Source organism: Capsicum annuum, chromosome 5, assembly GCF_002878395.1.
Source record: "Capsicum annuum cultivar UCD-10X-F1 chromosome 5, UCD10Xv1.1, whole genome shotgun sequence".
NCBI classification, from domain to species: domain Eukaryota; kingdom Viridiplantae; phylum Streptophyta; class Magnoliopsida; order Solanales; family Solanaceae; genus Capsicum; species Capsicum annuum.
In genome coordinates, this window is record NC_061115.1 from 218,821,886 (window position 1) to 218,842,347 (window position 20,462).

General features: G+C 35.3%; 1 protein-coding gene across 2 annotated transcripts; it reads left to right on the forward strand.

Moving 5' to 3' along the window:
* The first annotated feature begins 2,707 nt into the window (after window positions 1-2,707).
* Window positions 2,708-15,434, forward strand: LOC107871340 (MLO-like protein 12). Of its 2 annotated transcripts, NM_001325010.1 has the most exon segments (15): window positions 2,819-3,043; window positions 3,354-3,411; window positions 3,521-3,675; window positions 4,732-4,848; window positions 5,608-5,668; window positions 6,477-6,565; window positions 7,784-7,858; window positions 8,192-8,286; window positions 8,869-8,918; window positions 9,024-9,064; window positions 9,384-9,557; window positions 10,162-10,197; window positions 10,446-10,513; window positions 14,586-14,646; window positions 14,872-15,434. In NM_001325010.1, coding segments are annotated over 15 exon segments (1,587 nt in total). In that variant the 5' UTR covers window positions 2,819-2,929; the 3' UTR covers window positions 15,265-15,434.
* The last annotated feature ends 5,028 nt before the right edge of the window (window positions 15,435-20,462 follow it).

Consider the following 20,462-nt stretch of genomic DNA (forward strand, 5'->3'; position numbering starts at 1 on the left):
ATATATATATATATATATATATATATATATATATATATATATACGCCTATATTTTTATTGGGTTATCGATTTATCCAATAACCCAATAAAAAAAAAATCAAATCGAACCAATAACCCAATAATTTTATTTTATAAAACCATTAAATAACCGTTAATCCAATAACCCAATAACAATAAATTAATAAGATTTTTATCGGTTTGATTTTTACAAACCCCTAAATATACTATCTTGTATCCCAAAAATCAATTCAAAAGTCAATTTCATGCATATAAGGGCAAAATTAAAATTATAGTTAAAAATCATACTACTAATAACATAAAGAACTCAAATATGAAATTTCATTGAAAATCGAGTTCGTTCTACCTTTAAAATCTAAAAATATAATTTTATGACTTTATCCCCAAAATCTTCAATTTTTCCTAATATAAGATGTGAAAGGGGGTTCAAAAGTGTGTACTATATTTATGGTGAGTCAATATAAATTAAATCCTATCTAAAATAGGTCCACAAACATTTCAATCGGACAGGTGTATCTACACAAAAAGTTGACAATAATTTTTTCGAACTAGACGGACACGACATAGTTGTTATTTTCTTCGCTTCAATTTAAGCCTCTTAAATATTTTTAAATATATTAAAAATATTTGTAGTCTTTTCAATTTATGATTCTAAACTTGTCATTTAAAATTTTAAAACTTGTTAAATATAAAAAGAAATAATTTTTCCTAATCAGAACAAACCAAAAAAATAAATAAAAGGCACTTAAATTGAAACGACATAATTATTATTATTATTATTATTATTATTATTATTATTTGTTTCTGTTTTACTTTTTTCAGTTTTTAAATTTTTTAAATATTCACTATCCTTAAATCTTGGGGCCATCACTGCATGTAAATCATTAGACAGAGATTTGAAACTAGAAGAATAGTAGAAATAATAACCTCGTTCCATTGCAAGACTTGATTGAAGAAAAACTTGATCATCTAGGTCTTGATATTACTCTCAGTTATTTCTTCTCATAGATGGGGCAGACAAAAAGAGAATCAATCCTTATAAAATTGTCTAATTATTTTTTCAATTAAAAAGATATCTTTTCAAGAAAAGTGCCTTTTTTGGAATGATATCTTTTCTATGAGTTTCCGTCAAACTTTAGAAAAGCTCAATGAGTTTTCTATAATTCCAATTAAATCAATACTAATAGAAATTTTTTCTTTTAGACTCAAAAATTTTAATCATTTATTAAATCATACATAAACTGATCTTCTTTAGATATAGCATATCAACATCCAATTATTGGTGCTATACATATTCTTCCTCTTCATTTATCTTTATCCTGTGTCATCTCAAATAAAAACAAAGTTCGCTTTATATTGTTTCAAATTGATTAGTTCTGAATTTATTATATATCCTGAAAATTTTAATTAATTCCAATTTCAACCTAGTCTATCATAATAGAACAGTACTAATAACCACCAGAGTTGGTATAGTGATTCAGCGCTATATCCCTTCAGTAAGAGGTCGGGGGTTCGATTCCCGCATCTGGCGAATGAAGTAAACTTTGTGGCCAATTCCCTATCGCAAAATCTGCTGACCGAGGAATGAAGGATTAGTCTTACGGCTGCTGACTGTGGGGATACCTTGGAAAATAAAAAAAAAAATAAAAAAAAATAGAATATTACTAACGGAATGTACAGCACACATTGTTTTCATTAATTTGGTGAACAACATATTGCATGGTGCTAGCTAGCTATTTCTGTTTTCCCTTGTATGAAATTATTTTTAAATTATCAGAAAATAAACAACTTTATTTTTCAATAATCTGAAACAATGACGCGCACAGAATTATATTTAGTAGGCGTTTGACCATGAAAATTAAAAAATTTTGAAGTTGGAGTTGGGGTTGTGTTTGATCATGTCTTTTTTGAAAGAACTTTTTAGACTTTTGAAAAATCTTTTTTAAATATGATTTTATGACCCCTACTTTTATAAACCATCAAAATCACCCAACTAACTAATTTACTTACTAACATATAATCAAATGTGATTCTTATATATAGGCACTTTCATTTCACGAACCAAATTTGCATTAACGAAGAAATTAGCATTCGAGAACAAATGTAAAAATGGTTGTCAAAAATATAATTTAATTCCCATCACTTCATTTTAAACAAATTTAGCCCAAATTGATGCCGCAAGAAAAAATAGTACATACGCATTTGTTTTTATTTTTTTCTTGGTGGTTGGTTATAGTTATAAGATGGGTTTGTGTAAAAATTTAAAGATTGAAATTATATGTATTAATAATAAAAGTTGAAATTGAAAATGAAAAATAGTGAAAACAACAAAAAATTGTTTTCGCTTTTCAGAATTCAACTCCGAAATTATTTTCTGAATTTTAATTGCCAAATATCCCAACTTTAATAAAGTGAAAAAAGAAATTCCGAAAAAAAAAGAGAAATTTATTTTTATGGCCTAACGGCCCCTTAGACGTTGACATAGAGAAAAAAATAGTAGTAAGTAAAGATGCATCAATTGTCAAAAAAGTTTTTTCAAGTAAAGTTATATTGATGAAAATACTTTTCAACTTAACCTTTTTCAATACAATACGACTCTCTCTCTAAATTATTATTGCGACTCTGCCACAAATATTACGCTGTGTTTGACTTGAATTGGAAACTTGCAACTTTGACAAGTCTTTCTTATTGACATTTCCAGTCTTTCTCTTTCCATTAATACTTTTCTTCTTATCCCTGTTATTTATATATAGACAATCATAACTATACTCTTTTATCTTCAATTTCATAACTAACTATACAATCATTGTGTAAAGGAATAGCTTATACTTTTATCTTCAATTGTGTAAAGAAAGAAACAACAAAATCATTTTTGTTCTTCTCAAGGAAAATTCTCTATCAGAATTAATTGATGGCTAAAGAACGGTCGATGGAGGCAACCCCTACGTGGGCGGTTGCCGTGGTTTGCTTCATCTTGCTGGCTATTTCCATTTTTATTGAACAAATTATGCATCACCTTGGAGAGGTATATCGTTTTTTTTTTTGTTTTTGGGTTGTTGTGTGAAAATCAAAATTAGCTACTTCACGATGTAATTGCTACATAAGAGTATCGTGGAACATTTTACCGTTAATTGTTGAGAAAATACTCTATTTTCACGCGAAAAGGCTAAAATAAGTAGCCAACCTTAGTGCCTACTTGACACATACATGGCACAAGGTTGTAAAAAATATGATTTTAATTAGTCTAGAACCTCTTAATTGTTTCTGTCTTTAGTTCTCTGAATATGCTTACTAAGTGAAGTGTTGGGACCGTGCATTTTCATTTTCATTTGCAGTGGTTGTTGAAAAAACACAAAAAGCCTCTATACGAAGCACTTGAAAAGATCAAAGCAGGTAAAAAAAACAGTTAGTTCTCTTTTATTTTGATGCATCGATCCATAATTGATAAAATTGTAACTTCATATACTGACTCTTTTTCGTGTCTTGTATTTATGTGGAACAGAGCTTATGTTGTTGGGATTCATATCATTGTTGTTGACAGTGATACAAGACCCAGTTTCTAACTTATGTGTCCCCAAAAGTGTTGGTTATTCCTGGCATCCTTGTAAGGCAGATGAAGATGTCAAGTCTGAGTATGATGACCCTTGTTTACAAAAGGTACAATGGTTATCACCAATTGCTTATGCTATTTTCATAAAATAATAATAATAGTAATATAATTAAGAGAAAATGCTCTATTTCTATCTTGAACTATATGCGAAAAGGCTGAGACACATTCGGTCCTATTACCTCCTCGACTAATTAAAATCATATTTTTGACAACAAGGGGTCGTTTGGTAGAGTGTATAAGAATAATGTAAAATAAAATGTGTTAGTAATGCTTGTATTAGCTATACTTGCATTAGTTTTTAGTTATACTTGTATTTTTCTTATGCAGTGTTTGATTTGATGTATTAAAAATAACATGAATTGAATAATTTCTTTTTAAAAAAATTTATAAAAATATCCTCCATATATATGTTGAAAAAAATCTGAAATTTTTTTTTGAGGGATAATAGTGTTTTTAATCATGTTAATGCATGTATTGGATCCATTGCATTGCTAATACTATGAATTTTGAGGTAAAAGTAATACACACCTTAATACACAATAGAGTGTATAACTAATGCAAACATTAGTTACACATAAGGTGCAAAAATATAACAAACAATGTATTAGTAATACACATTAAACTAATGCATTTAGTGCATACGTGGCACATACGTGGTATAACATACTGAAGGGTCCAAGTAGGCACACCTGTGTGCCACGTATGTGCCACGTAGGCACTAAGATTGTCAAAAATACGATTTTAATAGTCCAGGGGTAATATGGCCCTCCTAAAGTTCGAGTGTGTCTCAACCTTTTTACGTATAGGTCAAGGTGGTAATAGAGCATTTTTCCTATAATTAATAATAATGATGATAATAATAGTAATAATAATTCTTTATTTATATAGTAAATAAAATTAATGACATGAAAACTAAAACATAATTGCGTAACTTATTATAGCAGGTTAAATAACACTACTATTCTACTAATATCAAAAATAAAATCTTTTTAAAGTAAAGGTGAAATTGTGATTGCATTATATTTTTCCACATACCTTTATTTTTTAATATACACTTTCTTATTACTTTAATTTTTTGGGGGGTTTTAATTTGGAAAATGCAGGGAAAAGTTCAATTTGCATCTTCATATGCAATACACCAGCTCCATATCTTCATCTTTGTGTTGGCAATTGCGCATGTTTTGTACTGTATAGCAACTTTTGCTTTGGGCAGGTTAAAGGTATTTATCCAGATTTCTCAACTAAAAAATAGTAGTAGTAATTATTTTTCATTCAAGTACCACGATAGAGCCGTCAATATGGGTCAGGCCAGTTGGGTCGGCCCGATTCGACCTGTAATTTGATGGAGTTGGGCTTCAGTTTTTGCACCCCATCTAAGAACATGGTTTTTTTAGCCCGGTCTGAATAAGTCCGTAGCCCGTGAGGCTTGAGCAATGTGGGTTGGACTAGTTCGTGGGCTGGTCCATAAGTCAAATACATGCAACTATTTAGATTGCTTATTAGTATTTTTATTTAGTTCGAAGAATATCATGTCAAAAGTTATTTAATTTCGTTATTAGGAATATTTTTTGGGGTGTTGGAGACTTGATTAACAAGTATTAACACTATGTAATGTTGTCTGGTAATATTTATGTTTATTAACATTCTAAAAGTAAATTACAAGATATTATTTTTTTAAAAGTGGATCCGTGAGGCTAATAGCCCATAGAATAATAGTGTGGGCTTGGTGTTTTTGGACCCATCATTTTGATAGGCTAGCCTGACTTGACCCGTCAAACTTAAAGCCCGTGTAAACTAGCTCGGATGGGCTGAACCGACCCATATCGACAGCTCTACACAATGACATTTTCTTGCTAGGTTATCGATTTTTCCAATCACATACAACACTTAGCTATATGTTTTTTTTAATTCAAGTTATATAAGTTTTGCATCACCCTTGACCATTTATATGATTTTTTTTTTTCTATCTGAATTTGCAGATGAGAAAATGGAGGGCCTGGGAGGATGAAACAAAAACAATTGAGTACCAATTCTATAACGGTTGGTATACAAGAATTTGAATACAACTCAGGAATTTGTATACTCTTTTATTTCTCCAGTGTCTTTTATATAAATTAAAAGCGAGATTATTTTTTATATATTCATATATATTGTAAATATTTTATACAGGCCATTTAAATATTAGGAAAAGACAAATCTAGCCATAATAATTATTCCTTCCGTTTAGGTCGGCTCGATCATAAAATAACTAAAGTAATAGCTCGGTGTCCAACTTTTTTGGGTTCCATTTTTTTGATAAAAAATGTTATATATATTATTTGTAAAAAAAAAATCCTAAAATAGGTGAAATTTCATTGATGGTGAGTCCATATAAATTAAATCCTATCTAAAATTGGTCCACAATCATTTCAATAATGCTGAAAATGGATGTGACTTGCAAGTATGAATATACCATACTACACAAAAAGTTGGACAATAATTTTTTCCAACTTGACCAACACTATATAATTGTTATTTTCTTCGCTTCAATTTAAGTTTCTGAATTTAAATAAATATAAAATTTTAGAATAAAAAGTGATTTTGAATCTTATATTTTTAAATATATTAAAAATAGTTGTAGTCTTTTTAATTTGTGATTCTAAACTTGTCATTTAAAATATTTAAAATTTTAAACTTGTTAAATATAGAAAGAAATACTTTTTCCTCAGAACAAATCAAAAAAATAAATAAAAGGAACTTAAATCGAAATGAAAATATTATTATTATTTGTTGTTGTTTTTTTTATTATTATTATTATTATTACTACTAAGTTGTTCAAACTTTTAGCATTAATATTTGATGGTTGCAGACCCTGAGAGGTTTAGGTTTGCAAGGGAGACCTCATTTGGACGTAGGCATATGCATTTTTGGAGCAAGTCGCCGGTGATGCTCTGGATAGTGAGTCCCACGTGTAACGTTTGATTATTTATAATTAAATAATTTTATTTATTGCGGAGATTTTTAATGAAGCGTAAAAATTTAAATCACTTTTTAAAAATTTTTCACACTTTAATATAATAATGTAAACACAAACATATATTTTAGTGTAAGCACATACATATTTTATCGCCAGAAGTTTCAAGTGGTTGATGGATTATCACCTTACGTTTGTCATGCAGATAGTACCTGTGGTACAGTTATTTTTCTTCTATATTTAATATCTTTTCTTATTTTTAAAGTCAAATTCTTACAAAATCATTGATTACATTCTTATTATTTACTTAAAAATTTTAAAAATTTGACATTTTTTAATTTTTTCTTATTCTATCGCTTTTATATTTATTTCTAAATTTTGCAAATCTTTTTAAAATGAAAATATCTACTTTAATCTATTTATATAACACCACTTTCACTCCATATATTTTCCCCCTAAACTCCATTCTTATGGAAACAGGAAAACTTTAACTGATAATTTTTTTTGTTCTTTCTTTAATTTCCAATAAAACAAAAAGTAAAGAGCCTCAAAAAAAAATAAATTTGAAACATATAGCATGGTATCTGAAATATCTGATCGGATATATATAATGTGTTTAAATTATAAAATAAAATTATAAAAATTTCAACTTACCCGAAAAAACAAAATTGGATAGTAAGGAATTGCTTGTGAAAGAGATTATCATGCATATATAAATTACACTACACATTCCAGTGATTCTATAATTCTATACTTATACTAACAGTAAATTTAACTAAGAAAATATATCCGAATTCATGGTGATTTTATTAATTTTACAGAACAACTTCTGATGGAAAAATACGGTGTTCTCATACTGACAGAGAGAAGACCCTTTTATTAAGTCAAAACGGTTATCGCCAGTTACCATCTAAGAGAGGTGGGAGTTACATAAGTAAATAACTTCCACTCATCCAATAGAAATTTAGCATATTATTTTACTATTCATTTATTTATTAACCACATAATAAGTTACCAAACATAGGTCATAACTTATACTAAAAGATTTATTAGTAAATTTTTATATATATAATATGATTGTGTAATTATTTTTTACATGGTCAATGGATAGACAAGAACTCTATTTAAAATTTTCAATTTGTGAATTTCTATAATGATAAGGTTTTTATTAAGCTCATATATTTTTGGGCTTGTATTTACAGGTTTGTTTCTTCAGGCAATTCTTTTCATCAGTAGCAAAAGTTGACTATTTAACCCTTAGACATGGGTTCATGATGGTTAGTAATATCAAAATTCTACAATATTCCAAACACTATTGAAAAATAATCACATTGTAAATATGTAATTGTATCAACTTTAGTGCTACCACCATGGGTTGTGGTGCAGTGGTTGAGGCTGCTCCACCCTTAACCAGAGGTTGAGGGTTCGACCCTGGGTACAGAGAAAACTCTGTTGGGACCGCTGCCACCTTAATGAGCCTTGCAACGCGTAATCTAAATTAGTTCGGGCTCTAATGCGGACACCGAACACTGAGTGGAAACCACAAAAAAAAAATTAAAAAAATTAAAACTTTAGTGCTAACTTAACTCTTTTTGGTTCATTACTTGCAGGCACATTTAACACCACAGAATCAAGAGAACTTTGATTTTCAAATATACATTAATAGAGCAGTTGACAAAGATTTCAAAGTTGTCGTGGGAATAAGGTGTGTATTTTTTTCAGAAACTCTTTTACTAATTCTATAGCTGTCAATACGGATCGGTCCATAGCCTACACAGGCTTTGAGTTTTACGGATCAGGTTGGACTGACCCATCAAAATGATGGGCCCAAAAACATCAAGTCCACGCTATTACTCTGTCGGCTGCGGGCCAATACACTTTTTAAAAAATAACATTTTATAATTTAGTTTTAGAATATTAATAAACATAAATATTATCAGAAAATATTACATAGTGTTAATACTTGTTAATCAAGTCTTTAACACCCAAAAAAATACTCCTAATAGTGATATCCATCGAACCAAATAAAAATACTAATAATTAATAAACAATCTAAATAGTTGCATATATTTGACTTACGGGCCGACCCATGGGCTAGCTCAACCCACACTGCTGAAGCCCCACGGGCTTATTTGGGTCGGACTAAAAAGCCTGTTCTTAAATGAACAGCAAAAATTGAAGCCCAATTCCATCAAATTACAAGCTGAGCCGATCCAGCTCAATGGGCCCGGGCCATATTGACGGTTCTAACTAATTCCATGATAATAACATCAATTTTATGTTGCAGTCCAGCATTATGGCTCTTCACGGTATTATATTTTCTATCCACCACCGATGGTACGTAGCTTTATGCTATCTAACTTGCCCTATCATATCATCTATCATATATATAGACTTGGAATTAATTGAAACTAAATGAAAACTTGTTTCGGTGTTTGGCAGGAGTTTACTCGTATCTTTGGGTTCCATTTGTCCCACTCATTGTATGTCATTTGTTCTGTTTCCATCCCGAACTATATACGAAATTGCTGAGACATGCTCGAACTTTAAGAGGGTCCTATTATTCCCGAACTAATTAAAATCATATTTTTGGCAACCTTAGTACCTACGTGGACCTTCAGTGTGTTGATTCACGTATGTGCCACGTAGACACTAAGATTGTCAAAAATACAATTTTAATTAGTCCAGGAGTAATACGACCCTCTTAATGTTCGGGTGTGTCTAAGCAATTTCGTGTATAGATAACAAGGCATTTTTCCTAATTTAATTAATATGAGTATTTTTCCTAAAATGAAAATGCAGATAATATTGTTGGTTGGGACAAAACTTCAAATGATCATAACAGAAATGGGGGTTAGAATTTCAGAAAGGGGAGACATAGTGAAAGGTGTACCAGTGGTGGAGATCGGTGACCATCTTTTCTGGTTTAATCGCCCTGGCCTTGTGCTTTTCTTCATTAACTTTGTCCTCTTTCAGGTACCCATGTTCCCACACTTTTCATTTAATTATTTTTATTATATTAACTAGACTTTCTAAAATATACTGAAGGAAAATCAATTAATAATTTTTTTTTTATATAAATCAATTAGAAAAATACTTTTAAAATATGATAGAAAAATACTCCTAAAATAGGATTTTATTAAGGAAATACTTCTATAAATATTGAGATACATGTTAAACTGGAGAAGAAATTGATTTACTTATTGAGAAAATATGATTGATGCTCATCTAATTAATTCTACAAAAGATGTTAAATTTAACTATTGCATTTTTATCTTTATTATTTAAACAAATATCCTATTTAGTGTAACGTTTGAACTAAATGAAGTGAGGTACACGCGCGAACAACGTACACCTAAACTAGTAATTAATAAATGTTTGTATGGTTATAAATCATTTTAATAAGGATATAATGAGTATTTTAAAGTTAAATTGTTACTAAATATAAAAATATGTCTTTCTTTTTTAGACTAACATAAAATAAAAGTGAGTCATATAAATTAGAACATAAAAATTACTACATAATATTGCTAAAAGATTGCAACTTAGGAATTTCATAATAATTTTTGTTTTGTTACAGAATGCGTTTCAAGTTGCTTTCTTTGTTTGGAGTTGGGTAAGGAGTCGGATTTTCATTTGAATTTAAGTTTTGTGCATCGTTAGTGTATAAAATATTCTACACTATTAGGTAAACTTGACTTGCTATTCCAGATAGCAGGTCAAGTTAACTGATAGTATAGAATATTTTGTGCACTGATGATACATAGAACTTAAACTCTTTTCATTTTCCTTTATTTATTTTTTTCCTTTCGGAGTGAAATTTGAATATATTGTCCTTTAACTTTTTCCCCTTTAATTTTCCAGTGGAAATTTGGTTTTCCATCCTGCTTTCATAGAAATGCTGCAGACCTAGCCATTAGGCTAACCATGGGGTGAGTTTTAATTGGAAAAGCATAGTTTAGATTGCCATATCTATATATGATATTAGTTATAAGTGGCCCTAAATTCGGACGCAAACTCTAAATTTAAAAATAATAATATTTTAATTAAAAAGTTTAATTTATATTATATTTTTTATTGTATTGTTAATAAAACTTAATGACACGTTAAATATGAATTGTTGATAAATTTTTATTATTAGTAAATTTTGTCAAAAATTTATTATGAAAAAAAATACAAAGAGTAATCTAATTGATTTTCTATCTGTAGTTATGATATTTTTAGTTTTAACACACTACTTAAAATATTATTTTCTGCTATAAAATAAAAAATGAACTGAACTTCATTGTCTTAATTAAATAGTACCACCAATTTAATAAGACATTTTGGTTAGGTAAGAATTCAATTATCTTAAATTTGATTTAAAAAATTATTAATAGCATAATATTTATATAAAACATATTTATACAAATTAAAGATAAAAGATAAAAATAAAATAAAACATAAATAGGAGAAAGTACTACAACAACAACATACCCAAGGTATTTTCATAAAGCGGGGTATGTGACACGACCCAACCTCGGGCCTTATCGTAATTGACATCTCAAGTTCAATCAGGACCGAGGACCGCCCCCTGTTACCAAACCTAACCACCTATAATCAGCCTTAGGTGGACTGAATTTCGAACATATAACAAGATAGCGCTATTGTTCTCATTAAGACTCTGAGATAGCATCACAACTGTGACCGACCCAACCGAGTCCAACCATACTGCACCAACCGCCTAACCATACCAAACCAAACCATAGGTCATAAACCACAGTGAATACCAAAACATAATATGATTAATCCCAAAATGTAATATGACGGAACAATGAGAAATTTTGTGATGTGGTGTCAACCCACCAGCCTATTCCAATGCCAAGGCCGACACCAATACCGATTCCGCCCATACCAACCATCAGAAGTACCACAAAAACTCTATCCAAAAGAGTAAACAAATTCGGTTGGGACATGCCCTCAACCATGGCCAAAATCAATATCCAAATTAAAAGAAAAGTGTCTGAAGAAATTCATAACATGAAATGATGCCGAAAGGATGGAAGCTCACCACTTCAGTCCAAATGCTGATACCAAATTCGCATACTAAACAGGAGGAGTAGAATGGTCGGTTCCTGCATAGCATAGGTATATAGCCGCTAGCAGACGAGGTTAACGAGTGACCGCTAGCATGAATCTCAGGATAAGGATAAAATAATGTCAGTTATAAAATCAAGTAAAATCATCCATAATGCTACAACTATACATATATAAGTGCCGAAAAAGGGAATTGGGTTTAGCATGCATTTAAAACCTTTATACTTGGGTTGTGTAGCTTGGCTGTCCTAAACCACCCACGGGCTATATGAGTTCAGCTCTCCTTGCTGAAAGGGCCCCAATGCGTGTAGCTGCATGACCAGAAAATATTCCATGGAATGACTAATACATCCCCCAATATAAAATGTGACACACACACACGATCATCAAGACCCCTCATATTGGCAAATATGAGTTTTCGGTTTTGGTCCCTTCGGGACCGTCATCTTCCACGACTTTGCTACACACCCCGCCATTAATGCCTAATTAAAATCAGTTTCCAAATAACCAAGCCATTATCCATTTATTAACCAAGTCCAATATTAGTGGTATCGTTAAGCCACCCCTTACTTGCAAGTAATATTCATAGCCAAACCATTTAGGTTAAGGGGACCTTAGGTGCCCTTTCAATTACCATATTGAATCCACTTGGGAGACTTTCATGTTCTCCACCAGCATAATCATTTATCCTTTAGCCCTTTCAAACCATTTAAACCATGTATAAATTCTTTATCAAGTTTAAAACAAGCAAGAGTTCCATTAAAAAAAGTCAATGCAATGAATATATCTTTTTAAGCATTTTATTAAATACCTTGGGGCATAATATAACCAAAATCAATTCAAAAGACCATTAAACCATTACCATGCAATTCAATTGTCCAAAACCACCATTAATGCATATAAAAACATAGTTAAAATCATAGAAAATCATAATCAAGCATTCAATACCAAAACCCCCAAATAATAGTTGCAAACCATAATCATGAAATAGTAAGACCATGAAATCAATCATATAAATCATGCCTTTAGTTGAAATTACAATGAGGGAAGAGAATCATGCCTTATACTGAAGAATTGATGGAAGGAAATCACCAAGACAAGCCCCAAAGCAATCCGCAAGATAAAACCCTAGCCTTCTTGCCCCAAAAGCTCTTGAGAGAATTATGGAGTGTTTTGGAATAGTTTCTAAGTGTTAATGAATAGAATAATAGGGTAAATAGCCTCCAAAGTGTATTAGAAGTCGTAGATCCTAATTAGGGTAAGTAGGAAAATGTCCAGAATACCCCTACTTAAGTTGCACAAAATTCCATCATAGGGATATGACTGACCCATACGAGTCGTACCTTCCAATACGGTTGGTACCGACCACTCGTATCCAAGCCTCAACCCTTGGATCAAACACTGTCCAGTATACGACTCATCCAAAGAAGTCGTAACCACAACATATGATCTGTACCCATAACCCGTATCCTTGGCAGAATGAAATACCAGGCGGATCAAACACCTTCCACCATACGAGTCCTTGATACAACTCGTACCAATCCCTACGACTCATACCCCTAAGTCGTAACCATTCCAGTGACCAAACCATCCCGCCAACTAACACTGGTCAGCCTCATACCCCAGCATACGGCTCGCACCCATGAGTCGTATTGGGTCCAAAGAACGGAATTTCAGTTAAAAAATATAAAGACAAATTTAACAAAGAGAGTAGCTTATCATATTATGATATACCAAGTGCAAAGGCCAAGTGGCAAGAAAGAAAATGTGAGGAAAAAAAGAAATTTATCAACTATATATCATAATTTTAGAGGAAAAAAAGTAATTTTAGCAACAACATGTCACAATTTTAGAGGGAAAAAATAATTTAATATACTACATATCACAATTTTAAAGGAAAAAATAATTTATCAACCACAAGTAACAATTTAGAGGATTTAAAAAAAATAAAAATTATCAAAATACCATTATGAGGACTACCAAATTTTACATGTACAGTATTGATTTTTTAAAGATTATTTTAATTATTAGAGGATAAATAAACATGCTAGACATTTTTTTCCCGAAAATTTTTTAAATTTTATCATCGAATAAGTATTGTCAAAATTATGTACATATAATGTTATTGCAAGATTCATTCATAAATTCATGAAATACAAGTAATTTAATCGATAAAATGAAATATTAAATATTTTACTTATACTTCTCAATGGACTTAATTAAATAATATTTAATTTATCTCAAAGAAAATATTATAATGAAACTAGTAAGAGAATTTATCAATTATTTCAACAATTAAAACTACAATGGCAAACTCAGTAAATAAAATAGTTTATCATATTATTTATACCAAGTGCAAAGGCCAAGTGGCAAGAGAGAAAATGTGTGAAAAAAGTAATTTTATCAATTACATATCACAATTTTAAAGGAAAAAAGTAATTTTATCAACAAAATATTGCAATTTTAGAGGGGAGAAAGTAATATTATCAACTTCATGTCAATTTTAGAGGGAAAAAATAATTTACCAACCACATGTAACAATTTTAGAGAATTAAAATAAAATAAAATGACCATAATGCCATTTTGGAGATTATCAAATTTTAATATCCTCTCTTATGTAAGTGTAATAATATGCTCACAAATTTTGACATATACTCTTCCATCTCATAGGGTTCAGGAAGGATAGTTAATGAATGCCCATTTTCCTTTTATAAAACATGATTTTCTAAAATATATGTTATAATAATTGGTCAATATATATAATATATATATATATATATATATATATATATATATAAAAACTATTTTCTAAAATATATGATCCAATTATTATAACATATATTTTAGAAAATATATATAATAAGAAATTAAAGCTTTCCTTCCACAAGATGCATATTTTTGTATTGATGATTTCAATTCTTGTTTCAGAGTAATCATACAAGTCCATTGCAGCTATGTAACTCTCCCTCTATATGCCTTAGTTACTCAGGTACTTGATATTTTCTTATTGAGAATATTATACAAATTAATAAGCATGATTACTAATGTAGAATTGCTATCGGTTCTAAGCCGGGGGTCTATCGAAAACAACCTCTCTACTTCATCTGAGGTAGTGGTATGGTCTGCGTACACTCTACCCTCTCCAGACCCTACTATGTGGGAATACACTGTATATGTTGTTGTTGAGGGATTACTAATGTAGAGAAATTTGTAGATGGGTTCATCAATGAAGCCTATCATCTTTGGTGATAATGTGGCAACAGCTCTTAGAAGCTGGCACAATACAGCGAAAAAGCGGGTGAGACATGGGCGGGTATCAGAAAACACCACTCCGATATCTAGCAGACCGGCCACACCATTGCGTGGTACCTCCCCAGTTCACTTGCTACGTGGCTACCCAAAATATAACGAGGACAATGTTCAAGCATATCCTCGAACATCGAATGTAGAAAATGAAGGCTGGGCTAATGAAACATCCACTGAGAATAAAGATCATCAGGAGGAGGGACAAATCCTGCAGCATGCCTCCACTTCTATGCAACATCCGCATACTGATCAACATCAAATTGAGATTGCAATGTCAGATTTTACTTTTGGAAACAAATAGATCAATTGATCATCTAGTCTCCATATGTTAAAACTTCCATCTTCATTGTTTTCTTTGTCTCGAGTTCATTACTGTAGAGAATACCATCTTCATTGTTTCCTTTGTTTCGAGTTCTTTACTGTAGAGAATATATGTATATGTGTGTGTATATATATATATATATTTATATATATGTATGTATGTATGTATAGATACACAATCACATAGGATTGGCCTATAATTATGTAATCCACGTTCTATCATAAGGATAGAATGTTTAGGCATGTATGCCTAACTTATAACCTATAATCTTACAATACAAGTTCCATTCTAAGAAGGATAGTATATAGATATATATATATATGCAATCCCTAGCCTTTTGTCTTTCCTAACATCTCCCCACAAATTGATACTGATGATCACACCTGTTTACGTTTTTTTTTTTTTTTTAAAAACCAAAGTCGGCTCAAAGTCCGTATTATTAGAAAACAAAAACATCTATTCACAAAGGACAGGTCCAAAAGTGACTCAACCCATAATAAAAAAATAGAAATAAACAAAAATCAGCTAAAAGGGAAAGTGGCAAGTCGATACAAACAGTGAAAATGAAGGGACAGAGCTTAGAAGATCTCGAAGAATCTTCAAACACTCGAAACTCCTCCTTCAATCTAAGTCCAAATCAACAACTTCACAAGTAAGCATCTATTGCGCAAATACTTGAACAAAGCTTGACTTTGGAATTCATCAAAGAGATCTCGAAAGATATAAAAGATTTTTGCACACTTCAACCCATCATCTTTGTTTTGGAGTTGAAAAGGAAGCTCAGGTTTCATGATCAGACCCCGGGACCATCCCAGAACCGTGGGATATAACACATTGATTTAACCCGAAAATGCTCCGTTCGCATTTTTTTCACCGTTGGACTACACAAATAGCCCTACCCACACAAACGGACAACACTACGTCGCTCCCCAGCCTCCTTGGAACGCCCAAGTTGATTTTTGGCTCACAACACGCCTGTACCTCGGGCCCACCCCTGGAACCGCAGGGTATAGCACACCGATTTGGCCAAAAAAAGACCCATTCGCGCCGTTTCGCCCATTTGACCACCCAAATGGCCCCGCCCACACAAACGGACAACACTAGGCCATTTTCCAGCCTCCCTGACATGCCCAGGTCAATTTTTGGCCCACAGCACGGTCAAACCCCTGAGCCCACCCCCAAATTTGTGGGCTATAACACACCAATTTAGCCTGAAAATGCCCCGTTCACGATGTTTTGCCCTTTTGACCACTCAAATATCCCCGCCCACACAAATAGACAACACTAGCTGCTCCCAAGCCTCCCTGGCATGCCCAGATGGATTTTCGGCCCACAACACACTGGAACCTTGGACCCATCCCTGGAGCCGTGGGCTATAGCACACCAATTTATCCCGAAAATACTCCGCTCACGACGTTTCACCTGTTTGACCACCCTAAATGCCCCACCCACACAAACGGGCACCATTAGGTCACTCCCTAGCCTCCCTAGCGCCCAGATTAATTTTTGGCCAACAGCATGCCCGAACGTCGGGCCCACCACCAGAACCGTGGGCTATAGCACACTGATTTGGCCTGAAAATGCCCTGTTCATGCCGTTTTGCCCGTTTGACCACCCAAATAGCCCTGCCCACACAAACGAAAAACACTACGGCGCTTCCCAGCCTCCCTGGCAGACCTAGGTCAATTTTTGGCCCACAACACGTCCGGACCTCGGGCTCGCCCTTGGAACCGTGGGCTATAGCATACTGATTTAGCCCGAAAATGTCCCGTTCGCGCCGTTTTGCTACTTTGACCACCCAAATAGTCCCGTCCACACAAACGAACACTACTAGGTCGCTCCCCAGCCTCCCTGGCATGCCCAGGTTAATTTTTGGCCCACAGCACGCTCGGACCCCGGGCCCACTCCTAGAACCATGGGCTACAACACACTGATTTGGCAAGAAAATGCCCCGTTTGCATTATTTCGCCCGTTTGACCATAAAATGGCCCCGCCCACACAAATGGACAACAATAGGCCGCTACCCAGCCTCTCTGGCATGCCCAAGTCAATTTTCGGCCTATAGCAGGCCTGGACCCCGAGCCCACCCCTGAAATTGTGGGCTATAGCACACCTATTTTTCCTAAAAATACTTCGTTCATGCCGTTTTGCCTGTTTGACCCCCAAATTGCACCACCCACACAAACAGACAACACTAGGCCGCTCCCTAACCTCTATGGGATGCCTAGATCAATTTTTGGCCCACAGCATACCAGGACCCCGAACCCGCCCCCAGAATCGTGATTTATAACACACCGATTTGGCTCGAAAATGCCTCATTCATGCAATTTCGCCCGTTTGACTACCCAAATGGCCCGGCCCACACAAACAGACAACACTACCAAGCCTCCTAGAACGCCCAGGTTAATTTTTGGCCCACAACACTCTCTGACCCTGGGCCCACCTCCGGAACCGTGAGTTATTGCACATCGATTTGTCCTAAAAATGCCCCGTTTGCCCCGTTTCACCCGTTTAACCACCCAAATAACATCGAATATTGAAACGGACTACACTGGGACCATCCCTAACCTCCTCGGCACGCCCTAGGGAGGAAAAGAAAGAAATTGCATATTAAGAAGAATTTTGATTTGGAAGGAAACAAAAGTAATAGAAAGAAGAGAGAGGATTGTAGGAAGCAAAATGAATTCTTGTATTGCAATTAAAAGTGAACTCATCTTAGTCTTTTCATGACTATAGCCTATAGATAACGTTTATGCTGCCTATTGCTCTTCATTATTTCACTTGCATTAAATATAATTAGAAAAGTTAAATGAATGAGTTTTGAGGTGAATTTTTAATTTTTTAAAATTAAAAAATGATAAAAAAAATCACAAAAAAGATAAATGGCATTGGATTCCTCTAAAGCATGCCACATAGGATAGACTAATAGTCCCAAATCGGTGGGCAATAGCCCATGATTTTTTGGGTGTGCTCGGGGGCCGGACGTGAAATGGGTCAAAAATCAACCTGGGCACCCAGGCAGGTTGGGGAGTGGAGGAGTGTGGGCCATATGGGTGGGCGGGGCCGTTTGGTTGGTCAAACGGGCAAAACAGCGTGTCGAACCATTTTCGGGTTAAATCGATGGGTTATAGCCCACGATTTTCTGGGTGTGCCCGGGACCCAAGCTATAAATGGGCCAAAAATTGACTTAGGGCTCCCAGACAGGCTGGGGAGTGAGGAAGTATAGGCCATTTGGGTGGGCGGTGCCGTTTGGTTGACCAAACGGGCAAAACGGCGCCACCAGGACATTTTTGGGCCAAATCGGTATGCTATAGCCCACGATTTTCTAGGTGTGCCCGTGGGCTAGCGTGAAATGGGCCAAAAATTGACCTAGGGCTCCCAGGCAGGGTGGGGAGCGCGAGAGTGTGGGCAACAGCCCCGCCCACACAAATGGGCAAACCTAGGCCGTTCCCCAGCCTCACTGGCACACCCAGGTCAATTTTTGGCCCACGCCACCCCCGGAACTGTGGGCTATAACACACCGATTTGGCCTCAAAATGCCCCGTTCGCGTTGTTTCGCCCGTTTGAACAACCAAATGGCCCTGCCCACACAAACGGGTAACACTAGGACGCTCCCCAGCCTCCCTGGCATGCCCATGTCAATTTTTGGCCCACAAAAACCCCAAACTCGGGGCCCGCCCCTATAACCGTAGGATATAGCACATCGATTTTGCCCCAAAATGCCCCGTTCGCGTTGTTTTGCCTGTTTGACCAACCAAATGGCCCCGCCCACACAAACGGGCAACACTACGACGCTCCCAGCCTCCTTGGCACAACCAGGTCAATTTTTGGCCTACGACACCCCCAGATCCCAGGCTCACCCCCAGAATCGTGGGCTAGAGCATACCGATTTGGCCCCTAAATGCCCCGTTTGAGCCGTTTTGTTCGTTTGACCAACCAAATGGCCCCGCCCACACAAACGAGCAACACTAGGACACTCCCTAACCTCCCTGGCACGCCCAGGTTGATTTTTAACCCACGACACCACCGGACCCCAGGCTCACCCCCGGAACCGTATGCTATAGCACATCAATTTAGCTCCAAAATGTTTGATTCACATTGTTTCGCTCATTTGACCAACCAAATAGCCCCGCCCACATAAACGGGTAATTCTAGGACGTTCCCCAGTCTCACTGGCATGCCCAGGTCAATTTTTGGCCCACGGCACCCCCGGACCCTAGGACCACTCTCGGAACCGTGGGCTATAGCACACGAATTTAGCCCCAAAATGCCCCGTTCGCGCTATTTCGCCTTTTTGACCAGCCAAATGGCCCCGCCAACATAAATGGGTAATACTAGGACTCTCCCCATCCTCTATGACATGCCCAAGTCAATTTTTGGCCCACGGTACCCCCAGATCCCGGGCCCACCCCGAAACTGTAGGTTGTAGCACACTGAGTTTGCCCAAAAATGCCCTTTTCGCGCTGTTTAGCCCGTTTGACCAACCAAATGGCCCCATCCACACAAACGAGATAACTACGATGCTCTCCAATCTCCCTGACATACCCAGGTCAATTTTTGGCCCACGACACCCCCAAACCCCGGGTCCACCCCCAGAATCGTGGGCTAATGCATACTAATTTGTCCCCAAAATGCCCCGTTTACATCGTTTTGCTCGTTTTACCAACCAAATAGCCCCGCCCACATAAATGAGAAACACTAGGATACTCCCCCGCCTCCCTGGCACGCCCAGGTCATTTTTTGGCCCATGATACCCCCAGAATCGTGGGTTATAACACACCAATTTAGCCCAAAATGCCCCGTTAGTGCCATTTCGCCCGTTTGACTAACCAAATGGCCCCGCCCACATAAACGGGCTATACTAGGACACTTTTGAGTCTCCCTGGCATGCCCAAGTCAATTTTCAGCCTAGACACCCCAAACCCCGGGCCCACCCCCAGAATCGTGGGCTATAGCACACCAACTTGACCCCAAAATATTCCGTTCGTATCGTTTGGCCCATTTGACCAAACAAATGGCCTTGCCCACTCAAACGGTCATCACTAGGGCGCTCTTCAGCCTCCCTAACACACCCAGGTCAATTTTTGGCTCACGACACCCTTGGACCCAGGGGCCACCCCCTAAACCGTGGGCTATATCACACCGATTTGGCCCCAAAACTTTCCCGTTCGCGTCGT

What these genes read in the sequence shown, in the direction of transcription:
- LOC107871340 (XM_047412053.1), top strand. Translation starts at nt 2,930, where the DNA reads ATGGCTAAAGAACGGTCGATGGAGGCAACCCCTACGTGGGCGGTTGCC. An exon ending in TTATGCATCACCTTGGAGAG is followed by an intron (nt 3,044 to 3,353) that starts GTATATCGTTTT and finishes TTTCATTTGCAG; the next exon opens with TGGTTGTTGAAAAAACACAA. An exon ending in TTTTCTATCCACCACCGATG is followed by an intron (nt 8,919 to 9,023) that starts GTACGTAGCTTT and finishes GGTGTTTGGCAG; the next exon opens with GAGTTTACTCGTATCTTTGG.